Source organism: Coffea arabica, chromosome 1c (genome assembly GCF_036785885.1).
Source record: "Coffea arabica cultivar ET-39 chromosome 1c, Coffea Arabica ET-39 HiFi, whole genome shotgun sequence".
In the NCBI taxonomy this organism is placed as follows: domain Eukaryota; kingdom Viridiplantae; phylum Streptophyta; class Magnoliopsida; order Gentianales; family Rubiaceae; genus Coffea; species Coffea arabica.
In genome coordinates this window covers 44,871,029-44,892,630 of record NC_092310.1, presented here as the reverse complement: position 1 = coordinate 44,892,630, position 21,602 = coordinate 44,871,029, and the positions used below count along the sequence as shown (strand labels likewise).

General features: G+C 30.8%; 2 protein-coding genes across 3 annotated transcripts; one reads left to right on the top strand and one right to left on the bottom strand.

The window, feature by feature from the left end:
- Positions 1-808: 808 nt before the first annotated feature.
- On the bottom strand, positions 809-5,130 carry LOC113702892 (uncharacterized). 2 transcript variants are annotated; one of them, XM_072072036.1, is made up of 2 exons: positions 4,937-5,130; positions 809-1,714 (listed from the first exon to the last, which is right to left on the bottom strand). In XM_072072036.1, exon 2 carries the CDS (start codon positions 1,560-1,562, stop codon positions 978-980), a length of 585 nt encoding a protein of 194 aa, XP_071928137.1. In that variant the 5' UTR covers positions 1,563-1,714; positions 4,937-5,130; the 3' UTR covers positions 809-977. The 2 variants fall into 2 exon arrangements, with proteins under 2 accessions (XP_071928137.1, XP_071928166.1); XM_072072065.1 differs by lacking the exon at positions 4,937-5,130 and adding an exon at positions 2,709-2,798.
- Positions 5,131-11,123: 5,993 nt separating this feature from the next.
- Positions 11,124-21,206, top strand: LOC140006572 (uncharacterized). The gene is made up of 3 exons (XM_072048668.1): positions 11,124-11,493; positions 20,864-20,959; positions 21,049-21,206. The coding sequence occupies exons 1-3, from the start codon at positions 11,359-11,361 to the stop codon at positions 21,154-21,156; spliced, it is 339 nt and encodes a 112-aa protein (XP_071904769.1). The 5' UTR covers positions 11,124-11,358; the 3' UTR covers positions 21,157-21,206.
- The last annotated feature ends 396 nt before the right edge of the window (positions 21,207-21,602 follow it).

Here is a 21,602-nt window from a genome sequence, read left to right as displayed (position 1 = left end):
GGTCATGCTCCACATGGAAATGTTATCTACTGTCATCACCCAAAAGCAAAAAAGGTAACATGCATGTTCAAGGTTCGACACTTGAAGAGCTTGCCTTCGCCTTTTAAGGATTTTCCTTTCTTTTCTAAAAGAATCAAGACCAAACATGTTTATTAAGAGAACAATTTCCCAATAGTTCCATCCATCCAAAGAATTGAAGAATCAAGACCATAGTCGTATATTAACTGTCATCTAGCCAAAGAACTGAAAACTTGGGCCACAATCATGTTTATTTACTCTACTACTGCTTTCAAGTTAAGATGAATCATGAATTAATTGACCAGTAACAATTGGTCAATTAGGAATGCTATTCGACTACAACAATGAAGGTTATACATCTCATATTTGCTCAGGAAATATTTACAAATACTGCACGAAGATGCTAAAAATGTTATCTACTAAAGTGTGGGTCTGTTAATTGCTGAGGCATTACACCTAATCAGTTAAGTTGAAAATCGCATTCTGAGAGTTCATAATTCAATTCCAGAATTTCCATACCTGGCAAAAGCCTGAAATGTAACTGTTTGGACATCTCAAAAATGGACAGAGGCCATTTCCGGCCACTAAAAAGTCAACCACCATGTTCAAATGCTGAAGCAAACATACTACTTGTAAGTTGCAACCACAGTTAAATTAGCAATAATTCCAATATTATACACAAGCAATTTTACACAAACCAGACATCTGTTAAGCCCATTTCCCTCGTGGCCCATCCGTATCACAAAATCCCATTAAGGGTCAGCACAAAATATCAAGTATGAAAACCAAATTTGAAGGAAAACATAATGGTCCTCCTCTACCTAGCAAGGAAAGTTTCATTCTTTTGAATATGCAAGAACAACATCTTCAGAATGGCAATTGTTTGTCTATCAGAGCAAAAAACTGGCAATAGAACTTTGATAACAGTTCAAAGAAAGCATACAAAACTCGTTGAAAATCTACTCCATAACAGCAACTCCCCCTACAGCCTTGATTTTCTCTATAATATCATTTGCCTCTTCTTTAGTGATACCTTGCTTAATTAAAACTGGTACTTTCTCAACTAAATCTTTGGCTTCCTTCAACCCCAAATTTGTGAAAGCACGAACCTCTTTGATCACCTTAATTTTTGCAGCAGCATCAAACTTTTCTAACTTGACATCAAATGCAGTTTTTTCTACCTTCTTCTCCTCAGCCTTTGAAGACCCAACGCCAGACCCTCCCTGAGGACCCAAGTCCATGCCCTCCACTAAAACTGGTTGAATCTTAGGATGCCTTAGTCTGTCTCTAAGTGTGGGACCAATCACATTACGCTCTTCAGGAGACAGGGCTGCAATCTGTTCTGCAAGCCGAATGATCTTATCTGAAGGTGGGGGTCTAGGGCCATAAGGATCATAGAAAGCAGGATACTTGTGTCTTACGGGCTTCGATTTGGGATCCCTGGGAATGAAATCAGGCTGAAATGCACGAGACTGTAGAGGGCCGGTAACCACACGAAGAGCGGGATAGCTACGTAAGGATTTGAAAACTACAGAAAGCTTCATGGTTTGAAGATAGTTACAAAAAAATAAATATTTAAGGATGATTTCTGGCGGAGCAGTGCCCTTTGGCACTTGTAGCACTAAATGCAGCAAATGAATGTAATCCTTCCTTCCCGTATAGAAGCTTCACATCCTATTTCCAGTGAGCTTCTCACCTTAAGAAAAGAAATGGGGAAGATGTCAGTCTCATTCATATTTTCAGGGACTATCATCTCATTCTGGAATATGGAAATCCTACTGGTATAAGAAGACTAATCAACAATATGACATCCAGTATTGCAAGCCATTTACCACTCATAAATTTTCAGTCCATCAATCAGATGCCATTGGCTAGCATGCTTGATAAATATTTTTTGCATGAATGTGCTTTGGGAAAAAAGACCACATGCAAGAATGCTTTGGTAAATGGTAGCATTCTAGGAATTGACTTCCATGCATATACCCAGAGCATGGCAGACAAGGCATACAACAAATAAATACTAAACAATGTTTTTTGGAGTATGTTTGGTATTAGGCCGCATTCTTGCTTGAAATCAAATATTACAAAGGAACAATCTTTAAAGAGAGTGGTCAACTTATGGAATGAACCTAACCCTTCCGAAAAGCTAATGTGCAAAATATACCAATCGATTCAATATTAAGTACCCTTGCAAGATTTTCTTGTTCAAAATCCAAACTATCCAATGTCTCAATAAATCAAAGGAGAAAGAGAAACTAGGAAAGGCATTCGAGGGCTTAAGTAAGGAACAAGTGCAAGTACTTTTGGATTATTTTCATTCATAGTTCACTCACACGCAAAAGAAACCTTAACAGCCAACTTAGGGAATAAATCTTACATCCATCTTCATTCAGGTTTCAGACCAGTTCCACCCAAAAAATAAAATAAAATAACTCAGGCTCCAAAACTAACAATTTCATTGAACTTCAATAGGTCTAAGCACAAAATAAAATCCAATCACCAGAAACAAATTGTTATGACAAACGCTAACCGCTAAGAAATAAAGGACTCTTGAGAGGCACAATAAGGCATTAGTAGCGAAAGGTTCACAAGCTACAATCAAGATCAAGAAACTAAAACATAAATAAATCATCCATTTAACAGGGAGAAAAAAATCCTTCATAGCTAAATAAACAAACAAATGAACTTACCAATTTGTTGTTGATTTTGTGGGTTGCATAAACTAATACAGAGAAGGACAGTGAGGAGCGTCTGCGTGTGCAATCGCGCGTAAGAACCCTGGCGGATATTTAAGTGCCCGTTTTGCAATAATGCCCTTGATTTTTTTTTTTATTGATTTTACTCTTTGGCCCCGTTTATTACTTTACCATTGTCTGGCTCCTTTATGGCTATATCCAATCGCCTTGTTTTATTGTTTACCTTTTTTTTTTACCTCATAGGTGTTAGTAATAAGGGATAATTCAAAAACATCCAGAGATTTCTCATAATATCACTTAGCTTTCCTGAGATTTGTGAAATTTCGCTTACCTCCCCTGTCAGCCGGACATGACTAAATATTCTTATCAAATGTCACAAATTAACAATAATACCTTTGCCATTATTAATAACTATTTAACCAAAAAATCAAAACAAAATAAAATGGTTAAACCAAAATATGTAGATTAAAGTTTTCTGATAATGGTCTATATTTCTCTATATTGAGATCATGGTGAGACAGCAAAAGGCATGGATATATTAAATCTAGTTAAAATCAACCACTCAGAAGGAATTGGTGAGTAATTAACACCTTGAAATGTTCTCTTAATTCTTTGGATGGATGGAACTATTGGGAAATTGTTCTCTTAATAAACATGTTTGGTCTTGATTCTTCTAGAAAAGAAAGGAAAATCCTTAAAGGCGAAGGCAAGCTCTTCAAGTGTCGAACCTTGAACACGCATGTTAACTTTTTTGCTTTTGGGTGATGACAGTAGATAACATTACCATGTGGAGCATGACCCGAGAAAGACAAAGGTCTAGAGAGTGCATGACTCTGTTCATTGATTGATTTTCCACTTCCCAAGTGATTGCATTAGTTGATCTTCCAACTTGGTTAAGGTAGTGGTTGATGACGAATGAGTTGAGGCTTTCCAAAAAGGATTTGCCAACGTGGATTCATAAATTATTAGGGATGTAATCGAGCCAAATCGAGATCGGGAGCTCGACTCGACTCATATGTACCTAGGCTCAAGCTCGGCTCGAGCTCGACCGAGTCCAAAAAATCGATACTCGAGACTTGATTCGAGAAACTCCCTTTAAGCTCGAGATTCGACTCGATAAGGCTCGACCTTTAGTCAAACCTTATCAAGTCGAGTCTAATCAAACTTTTTGACTCGATTCGACCAATGCCGACTGCTTCTTGCTTAATATCAAGCTTATATGAACTATTACTGGGGAAAATTCTGGCTGACTGGTAGACTGGAAAAAAGGGTGGAACATAAGTCTGACCAAAAAAGGTGACGTTTTGGGAAGATCCACAGGCAAGCAAGTAGCTATCAGTTGGAGTAAATGAGGCATATAATCCATGATTCATCGATACAAATACAACCAAAAGTATCCACATTCTACCTCCCACAGTTAGCATCTTTAACACCCCTAAGTCCTGCAAAAGTACCCAAACTAACCAAAATTCCCCACAAAATTCCAAAACTCAGCAAAACATGAGCTGAGCCACCAAATTGAGAGACAAACAATTATCTTAAACAGCCACAATATCCCAACTACCACAAGCTCAATTCAAGAAACTAATGCCAAGATCTATCCAGAAATTCCTTTTCCCCACAAATATCACTAATTACTAACTAAAGAAAGCTGCTTTAAACAAGAACATGTCAGAAAAATATATTCTTGGTTCAGAAATGGACCATAGTCCAGCAGAATTACAAGTGTTTGAACAAGAATACAAGATATAGAAGAATGAAGTTGAAAACTCTTGTCATTCAGGATTCAGCTGCTTCTCCGCACAGTAAGTTAGATAGCAGTCAGCTCATAGGGTCTCCCCGGTCACTTGGTTTAAGCAAACATCACAAGTGATTTTCTGTGATTCTTACCAAAAAAAAAACAAGTGATTTTCTGTGACATGTATCAGTCTTTCCAGAGCTAATAAGGTTCGTTCTGTCATCTCTTACACATTTTGACAAACATGTAGCATGCATCCCAGTCATCTTAAATTTACCCATAAACAAGATTGGTGCTTGTTTCCTATGTTAAGGCTATTAAAATCACCAATATCCAACATAAGCCAAAAAGGAGTATTCCTATCAAGATTCCTCTTCTGGACTCAAACACGGTACATGAATATTTGTCAGGGGGCATCACAATATGATTGGAGTAACCAGATGCGGTAATCAATCATACTACATTAGAGCAGAGGCAGACATACCAGTAACCAGATGTGGCGAGCTCACTCTGTAGCGATGGCGATGGAGTCTGACAGATGCGGCGAGCAACGGCGTCGGCGACGAGCGAGAGACTGAGAGTAACGGAGATAGGGTTTAGATCTAAATCACTCAGAGTCTGTGGTTGGAAGGGATGTACTTCGAATAGAAATTGAATTTTTTCTCGAAACAAGTCTGGAATTTTTCACAATTTTTTGACACACTTTCCGTCTTTCCTTTCCTTTTTCTAGACATTTTTTCTTTTTAGGTCTTTTTACAATTATATTATTATTTTTTTGTCATTATGAAATTTTATTACAAAGAAGAGCATATTATAAATTCAGTATAACTTATGTCCATAATGGTCATTTTTTATATATATATTATTTAAATTATAAATATATTATTTATAATTCACCCGACTCGACGAGTAGCTCGACAAGCCTCGAGCATCAAAATATTGGCTCGAAACTCGACTCGAATGACAATTGAGTAGTTCGAAACTCGGCTCGAACTAGATCAACCCGAATTCAAGCCAAGCCGTTGACCGAGGTACTCGCGAGTAGTTCGACTCGCGTACATCTCTATTCATAATATGTCAATTGCCTTCCCATGTTCTAACTCTTATCCCTCTTATGAAAGGCAAAGATTTTTCAACTTTTTTTTTGATGTGAAAGAACTAATGATGAAGAAAAGTAAACATGAGCAATGACTTTGTTTTAACTCCTCTTCCATCACAAAATCCTTAATTAACACGGCTTTTAGCATAATACTTGGCTGCGACTACTTTTCCTCTTACCTTGCCACACAAAATAAGCAAGAAATTGACAAATACCCTCTACGTGCCCTCATAAGTATTATTTGGCTTGTATTCTCCCAAGATATAGGTGCCTATCAAACTATAATGCGACACAAGAAAAAGAAGAAGTGAATAACAAAATAAATGTGAAAATAAATGCCATAAAATCAAACTAGTATAGCTTACCTCTATACATAAGCTCTTTTTTCTGTTCAAATTACTCAATAGGAGTGCGCATTATAGCTGGCAATTGGGCGGGTTGAACGGGTTTTGGGCGGATTAATATTGAATTTTCACTTAAATGGGTTATACCTAACCCGTCAAACTTTAGATTGAATTGATTTTGGGTTGGTTCATATTGGATTATCTCAAAATCTATAACCCAAATATGACCAAACATATTAATTAATACATTTTCATACATAAACTTTTTCACATACATTTTAACACACAAAAAAGATTTTTTTCACACATATAAACACATTTTCACATACATAAATGTATTTCACACACACAAACACACACTCACTTCTTAAGTTCCTTGGAAACATATCATAAATAGAATAATATTTTATATTGCTTGTATTGTAAATTTTAGATAATAAATTGTACATTTAACGAAGAGCATAGCGCCCCCCTCCCCCAACAAAACACCACCTTAATCTTTTCAATAATCTCTTCCATTGATCCACTGTCAATTTTTGTGTCCCTTAAAAAACTTTGATTTGTGCCGTGCATCTACTCTTAATATATAAGACATGTTATATAGGGAATTTATATTTGGGATTGTGTAAGACTCTGCTAGCTTGTTTTGTATCTTAATGAGCAACTCTTTGCCGGATGCCCGATTAATTATGAATATGATATTTCTAACGATGCTGTTAATAGGCTCATATTATATCATAATTTAACATGTGAATACACACAATTACAATTATTACACTCCTCATTTGAAAAAACTTTCTTAAAGTAATTGTAATTCTCCGAAAAATGTAACACCTAAAGATTCTCTTAATTATAGGAATATCTATTAATTCCATTAGCCAAACTGTTTGTTTGTTGTTAGAATTAGGGGGTAAAATGATGTGCGTCGTAAGTTTAGTTGAAATCCCGTTTATGAGAGGAGAATTCGTGAACTATTCTAACATTTTTACCGCATTGGGATCGCATTATTTTGAATTAGTGAAAAATTAGGCTGCTCCAAAGTAAGCTTTTATTTGTAAATTTGAAGAATCTGAAATTATATAATGCTGAAATGTTAGAAAAGAAATTTGTACAATATTATACGTGCACGAAATATTAACAAACAAAAGCAATCACGAAATATTAAAAAGGAATGCAGTTAGAACACATTTAAAACTCTATATTGCGTACACAAAATATTAACAAACAAAAGCAAGTAGCAACTTGAGAACAACCACAAAAAAAAAAGAAAAAAAATGGGAGGAAAACAACATATTCTTAAAAGGCATAATAAATTATTATAGAAGTTGAACAAGTTTAACTACTGTTATAAAAGTAAAATAAGCATGAGTTTTTATTTAAAATTGAAAAGAAATATATATATATATATATATGTATATATATATATATATATGAGAATTTTGAATACAAATTAATCAATGAATTATTAACACATGTTCAAATACAAATAGTTGGACATATGTGTATTGAATATTGTAGTTATTATTTTGAATTAGGGAAAATACCGATTTTCATCACCAAACATTGTACACAAGACACATTTCGTCCCTCATCTTTCGGACATGACACATTTGGTGTCTGAATTAACAATTTTTGACCAAATGTCATCCTCAGACGACAATTTAGCCAACCTTTAACGAAACCGATTTACACGTGACCGTTAAGTAAATGTGGCTATCCGAAGCAAAATCAGGTGGAAAATGACGTTGTCTTCACTTTCCCTTTTTCTTTCACTTCAACAACTTCTTCTACAAATTTCCAAGACTAAGCTCCTACTACAAATTTGTCCGAGAGTAAACCCCCTCTTCCAATTATAAATATATAATTATAATTATATAATACACATAAATATTACTTATACTAATATTTTATATAATTATAATGTATATTAGATATTAAATTTAATCATTATATAACATTATATTCATAATAATAAATATAAATATAATTATATAATTTATTAATATTATATACACATATATATTATAAGGGATAATTTCAGAAACCTCCCCTGAATTAGCTTATGGAAAAATGGGAAAATGGATAATTTATGGAGGAAACCCATAAAGAGTTGGTGTTTTATTGGAGAATAGGTTTATTTTTATTTTATCCGATAAATAAATTTGTTTATGAAAAAATGGGTATTCTATTCTTATAATGGAGGAAAGCCATAAAGAGCTGGTGTTTATTGAAAAACGGGTTTATTTTTATTTTATTCGATAAATAAATTTGTTTATGAGAAAAATGGGTACGCTGTTCTTATAATGGAGGAAAGCCATAAAGAGCTTACAGAAAGTGACCGCGATTTGGTTTATGAAATTATCCCAAAAAAATTTAGAATGAATTTGTTTATTTAATTAAATAGTTATAATATACATTTATATAATACACTATATAATTATACTAATATTATTATAAAATATATAATTATAACTATATAATATAAATAAATATTAATTATACTAATATATTATATGATTATAAAGTATATTATATATTAATTATAATTTTTAGTATATATTAGTATATTTATAATAATAAATATAATTATAATTAAATAATATATTATTACTATATACACATATATATTATAAATATATACACATATAATATACATTTATAAATATATATATATAAATATATTATAGTTATTAGGGTATAGTTATTATAGTTATTACCCTAAATATATTATAGTTATTAGGGTATATACCCTAATAATATATTTATAAATGTATATTAAATGTGCATATATTTTAATATATATGTGTATATAGTAATAATATATTATATAATTATATTTATATTTATTATTATAAATATACTAAAAATTATAATTAATATATAATATACTTTATACTCATATAATATATAAGTATAATTATATAACGCATTATATAAATATATATATAATAATTATTTAATTAAATAAACAAATTCATTCTAAATTTTTTTTGGATAATTTCATAAACCAAATCGCGGTCACTTTCTGTAAAGTATCACTTTCCCATAAAAGACTAGCTCTTTAGGGTTTCTCTCTATTATAAGAACAGAGTACCTATTTTTTCATAAACAAATTTATTTATTGAATAAAATAAAAATAAACCCGTTCTCCAATAAAACACCAGTTCTTTATGGTTTTCCTCCATAAATTATCCATTTTCCCATTTTTCCATAAGCTAATTCAGGGGAGCTTTCTGAAATTATCCCTTATAATATATATGTGTCTATAATATTAACAAATTATATAATTATATTTATATTTATTATTATGCATATAAGGTTATATAAGGATTAAATTTAATATCTAATATACATTATAATTATATAAAATATTAGTATAAGTAATATTTATATGTATTATATAATTATAATTATATATTCATAATTGGAAGAGGGGGTTTACTCTCGGACATATTTGCAGTAGGAGTTTAGTCTTGGAAATTTGCAGAGGAAGTTGTTGAAGTGAAAGAAAAAGGGAAAGTGAAGACAACGTCATTTTCCACTTGATTTTGCTTTGGATAGCCACGTTTACTTAACGGGTTTCACGTGACCGGTTCCGTTAAAGGTTGGCTAAATTGCCGTCTGAGGATGACATTTGGTCAAAAATTGTTAATTCAGACACCAAATGTGTCATGCCCGAAAGATGAGGGACGAAATGTGTCTTGTGTCCAAAGTTTGGGGATGAAAACCGGTATTTTCCCTTTTGAATTACTTTTAAACAAATTGAGTATTGGGTACCCAAATAAAAAACCCAACCTGCCCAATAAATAAGTTGGGTTGTTCTTACCCAATCCAACAAAACCCATAACCTAATTGACCCAACCCATCCTTTAAAATTAATGGGCGGGTTGGGTGGGTTATTAGGTTTTGAACTTTTTTGCTAGCTCTAGTGTGCATCGAAATCAAATTTGGTAATTTGAAACTTTGAATTTGAAATTTTTGGAATTTTGAATATTAGAAAATTCGATTGGTTTCAAATTCTGAATTCGAATTCGTTCTGAATTCAATTTGAAAGTTGGTAATAATCGATTTCACCTAATTCGGTAATTATATGTAAGTTTTGCTAAACTAAATGCCAACTTTTGTATAATATAAGTTTATAGTTATAACATAATATACAACTAACTTCATTAGACTTATTATTGTATTGTTTTATAATATAATTATTAGTTAGATGTATTCTTATATAATATATATTTTTATATTACATATATATTAATATATATATATATATATAACACATATGAATTTGAAATCGAATTAAGTATTCGATTCCGATCTCGCATTGTGAATTCGAAATCAAAAATTCCGTTTTGAGAAAACATATTCCCAAATTCAAACCAAACTCATATATTTTGAAAAAAAAATCCGATTTCCTTTCCGTTTTTCTCTTTACTGATTTTGTAAATTCCCAAATTTGAATCGAATTCGATCGATAAATCGATTTTTTTTAAGTTACACGCTCCTATAACTCAGAATGAATCACGTTTGAACTGGTGGTAAATTAAGAATTTTATTAACTCTATTTTCACCAAAAAAAAGAAATTTTATTAACCCTATTTTCACCAAGACAAGAAAAAAGAGTTTATTATTAACCCCTCAAATGCAAGTTATGAGCATGATGTCGTTAAGGTATAAACTTTGGATCAACTGGTTGTACATTAAGAATACAGATAAGTTACAACCTATAAACTACTAATAAGTTACATTATTGATTTGCAATTGCACTGTTCAGATTCAATGGAATAATTCTGGTCTGCCAATGCTCAAACATCCCTTCGAGGCTACAGTTTCTTCCTTTTTTTTTTTTGTCGGTCAAAGTAAGCAAAGGGCAGCTTTTTGTCTTTGGTCGCTTTAGCAAGCATTTTACCTGAGGAATGGAGACAAAAAAATAAAAGCACGCAGCAGTTTTTTTTTTAAATTATGACAGCATGTCCATGTTTTATAGAGAATAGGAAGAATTTTTTTTTAAAGTACATTTTATTTTTTTTTCTTTCACTGTAATCATTCACTAATGAAATTAATTTAAAAAAAAAAAGGAAAGTAATTTCTTGCGTTGAACACGTATTAAAGAGAGATTAGAAAAAGAAGGTTAGTTCAAACAGTTACTTTCGATGAAGATGACAGACTTTGGCGATTATGTAATTTACACACAAGGAAAACAAAGGGAAAATAATCTGGGAGAAATCATGAGGAATACAGTAACAGAAGGAAAAAGGAGGACAGAGTCCAGTCAACGACAAAGGATATCTTCCACTATGATATTCTCCACTGGCTGTCCTCCTGTAGTCTTTGCAGCATCCCCAAAATTTTGCTCCGTTAGTCCAAACTTGATCCTTCAGTCCCCAAAATTTTGCTCCGTTAAATCTTCAGCCAACCAGCAAGGTAAGTTCAGTCGCTAAAACTTGTACAACCCTAACAAATATGAGCAGATGTTGCCATGCAGGAGATGACAAGTTCAAAGAACCGAAGGAAAACTGCCTCAAAGACATTAATACTGTCCACTGCAGTACAAGTGATCCTTCATCTGCCTCAGATTCAGCTCCCAGCGATCCCATGGTCTGATTCTTGTCCCCGAATGTCTATGATTTTTCATGCTTGATTCTGATTGGATGGGCATAATTCAAATGTTAGATGGGTTTTTGGATTGTTCAAAGTTTAAGATTATTAGGACTTGTTTGGAATCCAAGTTTATTGTCAAGTTTGTTTGTTACAAATTTTTTAAAAACTTTATACTACGGTAAATTAAAAATATTTTTTAAAAATTTTAAATTATACATTTTAAAATATTAAAAAAATATAAACGCCGTTTGGATGGGAGTATTTTTCAAAAACTAATTTTTTAAATATAATAAAAATTTTTAAAATGTATTCTAAAAGATAATTTAAAATTTAATTTAAAATTTAAAATTATATTTTAAAAATTCTTTTACTCTTAAATATTTTAAAATATTTTCTAAAAATATTTTAAAATATATTCTAAAAATTATGCTATAGTAAATTTTTTTAAAAATATTCCAAAAAATAGTTAATCCAAATGGAGCCCTATACATTGAAAATTTTTTTTAAAAGCTTCTACAAGTAAACTATAGTAAAATTTTAGACAGACTCCAAAGAACTCACTTTCCAAAATTGCTTATGGGTTTCGTAGTGATTAGCCATAAACTAGTGGTGGAGTCATGACCTATGGTCTGACAATAAAATATTATACACCTATATGATCACGTAATTATTATGTGAAGAGAAATTTAATTAAAAATTATGTTTTTACTACGATTTTTTTGTGTTGTGAAATTATTGAAGTTATTTATTATTCAAGTAGTAATCAATTTTGTAGTTTAATAGCTTTAAAACATTTCTATTATAGGAGAGATATTTCAAAAATTGGTTGTCAGATATATAATGTGTATGGAATGAGGATTTCTCATAATATAAGGTGCAATGAAAAGGGAAATATATTTTATTCCCGAAAATTGAGGGGTGCAATTATGATAAAAACATAAAAATTTATAGCAATTTTAAGGTTATTCTTTAAATTTTGCAACGTTGAGAGGCAATTGCCCGCCCTCAACATACCGCGGCTCTGCCACTGGATGGTACCACAATCTTCAGGATGATGCATAAATGGGACTGGTTGGACGTCTAGGCTAATACGACTAGGCTAATAACAAAAACTGTTATTACAAGATATGCTTAAAGATATTAACTTCTACTGTTTCTGGAATGCAGGCTATGTTGAAAGAAGCTCGCCCTCCAAAGCTAGATTGGTACGAGGAGTTATATGCGTGGGTTATGGGGAAATTCAATAAACGTTACGAGGCTGAGGTTGGTGGTGGTTATGAGCAGTAAATTCTTGGTATGTTGACCATTTGGTTCAGTAGAAGAATACTTATAAATGCCTATTTTCTTATAAGATTGCAGGCTATAAGTCTGAACTTTTTGCTAATCTGAGAGGAAAGGCTAATAAGAAAACCATTTTGGTTGCTTCTACGGTGGAAAGTAGGTTGACCTGCCCACCGTAGACAGAGAGAGTGCTAGAAGGACAGCTCAGCACAAGCATATCTATCCATGTTTTTGGGGCCCAGTTGAGAATAGGTGACCGGCAAAGCCTTTTTATCATCTGAAGGAGCTAAGAGCAAATACTAATATAAATTGGGTTGGGTGATTAAATAAATTAGTGAAACGATAGATGCTATACTGGAATAACAATAAGAGCCAAGTTTGTCCTTTTTGAATTTGTTATCATCTGAGGCGGAGGAAACAGAAGGTGGGATAAAAAATTTTCACATTAAATTAAATTATTTTTTTTAACTAAGCAACTAACTTTTATTTACCTTGTAATTGTTTTTTAACATAATTGGGTTTCACCTTTTTACTTTATCATCAATTGCATTTTTTGCTTGCTTGTTTCAATGGATTTGCTATCATTAGATAATCCTATCACAACAAAATCTTTTAATTCAGCACTTACTTTTAAGTGTAAAGTTTGATTTTTACTATGATTTGATTATCCTTATCATTAGATCATTTTAATATTTAAAAATTCTCAAATTTTGACACTAATTTACTGGTCAAATTTGTGATTTATAGTTTGTCATGTCCAATACAACTAGTTGCAGAGTTAGAATTTAAATTCATAACCATCTAGTTATTTTAATAGTTCAAACGTTCAATCTTTGAAACTTTTGTATTATATGATTTATGTTTATGATTATTTTATCTACAATCTCAATTCTAGTTTCTTGGTGTATTATGTTAATTATATTTATGATTACTTATCTACAAATTTGATATCAATTTGAAAGCCACTATGTTACGTATAAGATTACTTATCTAATTTCTAAATTAAAATTAAAATCTACCAGGTCAATTATGTCACGATTCTGGTTTTTTGTAACACTGTGTTAATTATATTTCTAATTATTCATCTACAATTTTGATTCCAATTAAAAAAATCACTATCTATGAGGACTTAGTTAGAGGGATCGCTGTTAGTATAAACTTTTTAATACCATTTTCTAAACTTTCAATTTTATCCTTAGGGAAAAACTTTTAATTTTTGCTCTAATTGTTTAATCACATTTTGCCAATATAACTACCCTAAGTATTGTAATTACCAACTTACTATAACCTTATGAACCAAAATTCTTCAATAAATTATTGTGAAAAATAAAATTTTTATAAAATTAATTCCTTTTAATTATTTATGTATATAATTACTCATCTACGCGAACTAACAATTAAATTTAATCCTTAAGATTGTAGTACACATAAATACATTTATGGGCTTTTAACTTACCAAAATTGCCCTTCAAATTTTGTCCTTCGCCAATTTGGCCTGAGAGCCGCTCCCTTATGTATATAATTACTCATCTACGCGAACTAACAATAAAATTTAATCCTTGAGATTGGAGTACACATAAATACATTTATGGGCTTTTAACTTACCAAAATTGCACTTCAAATTTTGTCCTTCGCCAATTTGGCCTGGGAGCTGCTCCCCAGCTAATGCCAATTATTGGATAATCCGACAAACCCAATTAATCCATTCAGAATTATCTTCTCCCAAGTCTCTTCTCTTCCTCCATCCTTTTTTTTCAAAATTTTCATTTTGTCATGATCTTAACTAATTTTGTTTCATTATTATTATTATTATTGTTGGTTTTATTTTATTATTTTATTTTCTCTTAGTTTGTTAACTTGCTCATTTTTTAGCATTACCAATTTATAATAAGTTTTAGCCTCTTTTTATATTCTTATTATTCAATTATTAAATAATATGTAATTTTGTGACATAGAGTATAAATGAAAAAAAATTGGTAATTAGGCTTATTGAGCATTATAAGTAAATATTTAAAACTAATGATGGGTACAAAGAGTGGTATAAATTGATAATTTAGTTTGCAAAAATGAATTTAAATGAGTTTATAAAAAGTTAAAATAAATGGGTTATAAATGGATAATTGGGTTATCCATTTCATTTTTCCCTTACCCATTTATACTCATTTAATTAAATGGGTATAAATGAGTTGACTCACTTATACCCATTACCCATTTTACCCAATCCAAACCCACCCAAGTCATCCATTTTGACACCTCTAGATGAAACCAGGAAATCTTGAGTGAATAAATGACTTTCTTGCATCAAAACCTGAGTTTTGTTATTAGCTATTACTGACAAGGTGTTTAACATACCAGTCCAGTTTTCAGAGTTACTATCCCGAGTTCAACATGCCATGTTGGTGCCAGCTGGGTTATGGTTATGAAATTGGTTTCTTGTTAATTATTATTACAAAAAATATTTATAATTGGAAAAGATTCAATTCTTGCATACTGAATAATAAATATTTATAGGAAAAATCGTTTAAAATGTCTTTCACATTTCGTTAAATGAAATAGTATTTTTCTTAAAGAAAAAAGAAAAAGTTGGTTAAATTATATTAAAAAAGAATTAAAAAGGAAAAATGCAATAAAGGAAAAATGCTTTTGAACCAATAAATAGAATTAAAAAATTAAATGACAAAAATTGGATAAATTACTTTAAACAAAATAGAAAAAAAGAACACTTTAAAATGTCTTTAAAGACGTCATTTTAAAATAATTGGGGATGTTGCATTGGGTCAGGGGAGGTTTTTGCAATTATCCCAAAAAACAATGCAATCCTCTGCAGAGTGTTTCTCTCACCAACAAGATAAATAATAACCAAGACAGCTAAAATATTCTTCTCATGTGCCAACCTTTCCCTTGAAGAGTGGATAAGCCTGGTTTAAATTCAACACGACGTGAGTTAAGAAAAATTTATGGCAAAGACCTACAATTCAAACTGAAAGCCTGAAATGACATTTACCAGAAGATCAATGTCACAAAATCACAAAGAAAAGTATAGGGATAATTGCAGAAACCCCCCCTGACTTTTATAGTAATAGCATTGACCTCCCCTATCAATTTTGAAATAGCACTGACCTCTCCTATCAAAAGTTGGAGGCAATTTAATAGGCAAAAGTGGGTCAATTTACTAAAGTACCCTTGACATGATTTAATTTTACCAAATGAATGTGATTAGTACTTTCATCAAACCAACAAAACATTTGTTAATAAAAATTACACTAAATTAACTATTTCTGCATAGTTTAACTAATTAACTAAATAACTAATTATCTAATTAATTAATAACTAATTATCTAATTAACTATTAACTAATTAACTAATTATCTAATTGTTAATAGTTATTAACTAATCAAACTATTTCTGCATAATTAAACTAATTAACTATTAACTAATTATCTAATTAATTAATTAACTAATTAACTAATTTCTTTTTATCTAATTAACTAATCTCTATTTATCTGATTAACTAATTAACTAAATCTGTTGTCTGTCCGAAACTAATAAACTATTTGCATGTTAAACTAATTAACTAATTAGCTGCTTAACTAATTAACTACCTAATTATCTAATTAATTAATTAACTAATTAACTAAATTTTGTTTATCTAATTAACTAATTAACTAAAGTTGTTGTCTATCCGAAACTAACAAACTATTTGCATGTTAAACTAATTAACTAATTAACTGCTTAACTAATTAACTAAAACTGTTGTTTGTCCGAAACTAACAAACTATTTGCATGTTAAACTAATTAACTACTTAACTAATTAACTAACTAATTATCTAATTAACTAATTAACTAATTTCTGTTTATCTAATTAACTAATTAACTAATTAACTAAAACTGTTGTCTATTCGAAACTAACAAACTATTTACATGTTAAACTAATTAACTAACTAATTATCTAATTAATTAACTAACTAATTATCTAATTAATTAATTAACTAATTAACTATTTTCTATTTATCTAATTAACTAATTAACTAAAGCTATTGTCTGTTCGAAACTAACAAACTATTTGCATGTTAAACTAATTAACTAATTAACTGCTTAACTAATTAACTAATTAATTAACTAACTAATTAACAAACTATTTGCATGTTAAACTATATGCAGTACGCATTACCTATTTAAAGTATCGGCTCTTTATAGGTATTTTACTTTCAAACATTTAATTTATAATAAAAACATCAATGTTTGTAAGTAAAATTCAACAAGTGTTACAAAAAATATCAATATTCTTACTTTCAAACATTTAATTTATGGCCCTATGCCCCTCCATTTTTGTAAGAATATTACTGTAACACTTGTTGAATTTTACTTACAAACATTGATGTTTTTATCATAAATTAAATGTTTGAAAGTAAAATACCGATAAAGAGCCGATACTTTAAATAGGTAATGCGTACTGCATATAGTTTAACATGCAAATAGTTTGTTAATTAATTAGTTAATTAGTTAAGCAATTAATTAGTTAATTAGTTTAACATGCAAATAGTTTGTTAGTTTCTGATAGACAATAGCTTTAGTTAATTAGATAAATAGAAATTAGTTAATTAGTTAATTAGTTAATAATTAATCAGATAATTAGTTAATTGTTAATTAGTTTAACTATTAACTAATTAGATAATTAGTTAAGCAATTGTCAAGCAAATAATAATTGTCAAGCAAGAAGAGGGCAAAATTGGAAGAAATTTCTTATCTCACTTCTACAAAAGCTGTCAAGGAGGTTTCTGCAACAAATTGTTACTGTTCAGGGGAGGTGAATGCAATTTCTAAACCTAGAGGGGAGGTCAGTGCAAATCTCAGAAATCTTAGGGAAGGTTTCTGCAATTATCCCAAAAGTATAATCTTTTTCTTTCTCAAGTCGAATGATAGGAGCAAAGCTAGTCAACATTCAAAAGATGCCTTAAAAAAAATTTAAAAAACAGCAAATGTCTACACACAAAGGAAAACTTTTCTTTCCCACATCATTTGCCCTCTCTGGAATTTTCCCCCTTTTTGGCTTTAGTTTTCTTATGATTATGAGCACAGCTAAAAATACTCAGCTACAGTGACAACATAATTTTTAATGTAATAACCCGTAATAATTCACTATTATTACAAAATCATTGAAACTAGACTACAACCGCCAACTGCTGTATCTCAAGCTATAATTTTTTAAAATAAATGAAAAAACAGCTAAGCACAGAATAATTCCCAATCATTCGTACCATATTATGTAAAAAGAAAGAAGCAATTAAAAAATTTGAACTTTACGAGAATTACTACCAACCCAGAAATAAAAACTCCTCAAATGAAGAATACCGCATCTGCCACCAAAGATTCACAAGGACTTGTGAAGCTTAAAAAAATAAACAAGAAATGCAATCCAGCATTAAAGGACTAAAAAACAATTTTTTTAGATAACTAAGCACATATTTACATGAATGATGGTGCTGATGTAAACAAACACAATGGGCTTACGAATTTATTATTGATTCTGTTGGGCTTCTGCTGGGGAAAGGAGTGAAGGTAGAGAGTGTGAATTGTCAGTGTGTAGAAAATAGAAATGTGAATATAAGAACCCTAATTTGACGGAGAGGGCGTGATTATTTAAGCGTCCTTGTTGCCCTCAAATTTGGCTTGATTTCTGGTTGTGTCCCCGTATATTTACAGTGCCCTTTGTAATGGCCCCCGAACATTTTTTTAAAAATTTTTATTACTACATTAAAGGTGCTTGTTTTGTTTCTAGGGAAATGACGGAGGAAAAGTATGAAAAGTGTAAGTGTGTATTTTTCTTTTTTTCTTGAGTTAGATATTTTAACTTAGCTTTATACTACAAGAGAGTAATAAATTCTTATGTCCTTTCGTAGGTGGAGTATAAATATATAATAAGTGATTCATTCTGAGTTATAGGAGCATGTAACTTAAAAAAAAAATCGATTTATCGATCAAATTCGATTCAAATTTTGGAATTCTCGAAATCAGTAAAGCGAAAAACGAAAAGGAAATCGGATTTTTTTATTTTCAAAATATACGAATTTGGTTTGAATTTGAGAATACGTTTTCTCAAAATGGAATTTTGGATTTCGAATTCACAATGCGAAATCGGAATCGAATACCTAATTTGATATTCAATTTCAAATTTGTATCTGTTATATATATTAATATATATGTAATATAAAAATTTATATTATATAATAATACATCTAATTATAATTATATTATAAAACAATACAATAATAAGTCTTATTAAGTTAGTTGGATATTAGGTTATAACTATAAACTTATATTATACAAAAGTTGGCATTTAGTTTAGCAAAACTTACATATAATTACAGAATTAGGTGAAATCGGTTATTACCGACTTTCAAATTGAATTCGGAATTTGTGAAATCGAATTTGAAATCAATCGAATTTTCTAATGTCCAAATTTCCAAAAATTTATTACCGAATTTGATTTCGATGCACACTCCTGTTGAGTAATTTGAACAAAAAAAGAGCTTATGTATAGAGGTAAGCTATACTAGTTTGATTTTATGGCTTTTATTTTCACATTTCTTTTGTTATTTACTTCTTATTTTTCTTGCGTCGCATTATAGTTTGATAGGCACCTATATCTTGGGAGAATACAAGCCAAATAATACTTATGAGGGCACGCAGGAGGTATTTGTCAATTTCTTGCTTATTTTGTGTGGCAAGGTAAGAGGAAAAGTAGTAGCAGCCAAGTTTTATGCTAAAAGCCGTGTCAATTAAGGATTTTGTGATGAAAGAGGAGTTAAAACTAAGTCATTGCTCATGTTTAATTTTCTTCACCATCAGTTCTTTCACGTCAAAAAAAAAAGTTGAAAAATCTTTGCTTTTCACAAGAGGGATAAGAGTTGGAACATGGGGACGCAATTAACACATTATGATTCCACGTTTGCAAATCCTTTTTGGAAAGCCTCAACTCATTCGTCATTAACCACTACCTTAACCAAGTTGGAAGATCAACTAATGCAATAACTTGGGAAATGGAAAATCAATCAATGAACACAGTCATCCACTCTCTAGACCTTTGTCTTTCTCGGTCATGCTCCACATGGAAATGTTATCTACTGTCATCACCCAAAAGCAAAAAAGGTAACAGGCATGTTCAAGGTTCGACACTCGAAGAGCTTGCCTTCGCCTTTAAGGATTTACCTTTCTTTTCTAGAAGAATCAAGACCAAACATCAAATTTTTTTAAAAATATTCCAAAAAATAGTTAATCCAAATGGAGCCCTATACATTGAATTTTTTTTTTAAAACTTCTACAAGTAAACTATAGTAAAATTTTAGACAAACTCCAAAGAACTCACTTTCCAAAATTGCTTATGGGTTTCGTAGTGATTAGCCATAAACTAGTGGTGGAGTCATGACCTATGGTCTGACAATAAAATATTATACACCTATATGATCACGTAATTATTATGTGAAGAGAAATTTAATTAAAAATTATGTTTTTACTACGATTTTTTTGTGTTGTGAAATTATTGAAGTTATTTATTATTCAAGTAGTAATCAATTTTGTAGTTTAATAGCTTTAAAACATTTCTATTATAGGAGAGATATTTCAAAAATTGGTTGTCAGATATATAATGTGTATGGAATGAGGTTTCTCATAATATAAGGTGCAATGAAAAGGGAAATATATTTTATTCCCGAAAATTGAGGGGTGCAATTATGATAAAAACATAAAAATTTATAGCAATTTTAAGGTTATTCTTTAAATTTTGCAACGTTGAGAGGCAATTGCCCGCCCTCAACATACCGCGGCTCTGCCACTGGATGGTACCACAATCTTCAGGATGATGCATAAATGGGACTGGTTGGACGTCTAGGCTAATACGACTTAATGCTAGAGAAGTAACTGGAATATTGGAATTATGTTTGAAGGGGCAAAAATAAGCTGAAAGCATGTGATTGGATACAAAGCTACATTCGGTAGTCATTGCACAATTACAGTAATGCGAGTTAACAAAAACTGTTATTACAAGATATGCTTAAAGATATTAACTTCTACTGTTTCTGGAATGCAGGCTATGTTGAAAAAAGCTCGCCCTCCAAAGCTAGATTGGTACGAGGAGTTATATGCGTGGGTTATGGGGAAATTCAATAAACGTTACGAGGCTGAGGTTGGTGGTGGTTATGAGCAGTAAATTCTTGGTATGTTGACCATTTGGTTCAGTAGAAGAATACTTATAAATGCCTATTTTCTTATAAGATTGCAGGCTATAAGTCTGAACTTTTTGCTAATCTGAGAGGAAAGGCTAATAAGAAAACCATTTTGGTTGCTTCTACGGTGGAAAGTAGGTTGACCTGCCCACCGTAGACAGAGAGAGTGCTAGAAGGACAGCTCAGCACAAGCATATCTATCCATGTTTTTGGGGCCCAGTTGAGAATAGGTGACCGGCAAAGCCTTTTTATCATCTGAAGGAGGTAAGAGCAAATACTAATATAAATTGGGTTGGGTGATTAAATAAATTAGTGAAACGATAGATGCTATACTGGAATAACAATAAGAGCCAAGTTTGTCCTTTTTGAATTTGTTATCATCTGAGGCGGAGGAAACAGAAGGTGGGATAAAAAATTTTCACATTAAATTAAATTATTTTTTTTAACTAAGCAACTAACTTTTATTTACCTTGTAATTGTTTTTTAACATAATTGGGTTTCACCTTTTTACTTTATCATCAATTGCATTTTTTGCTTGCTTGTTTCAATGGATTTGCTATCATTAGATAATCCTATCACAACAAAATCTTTTAATTCAGCACT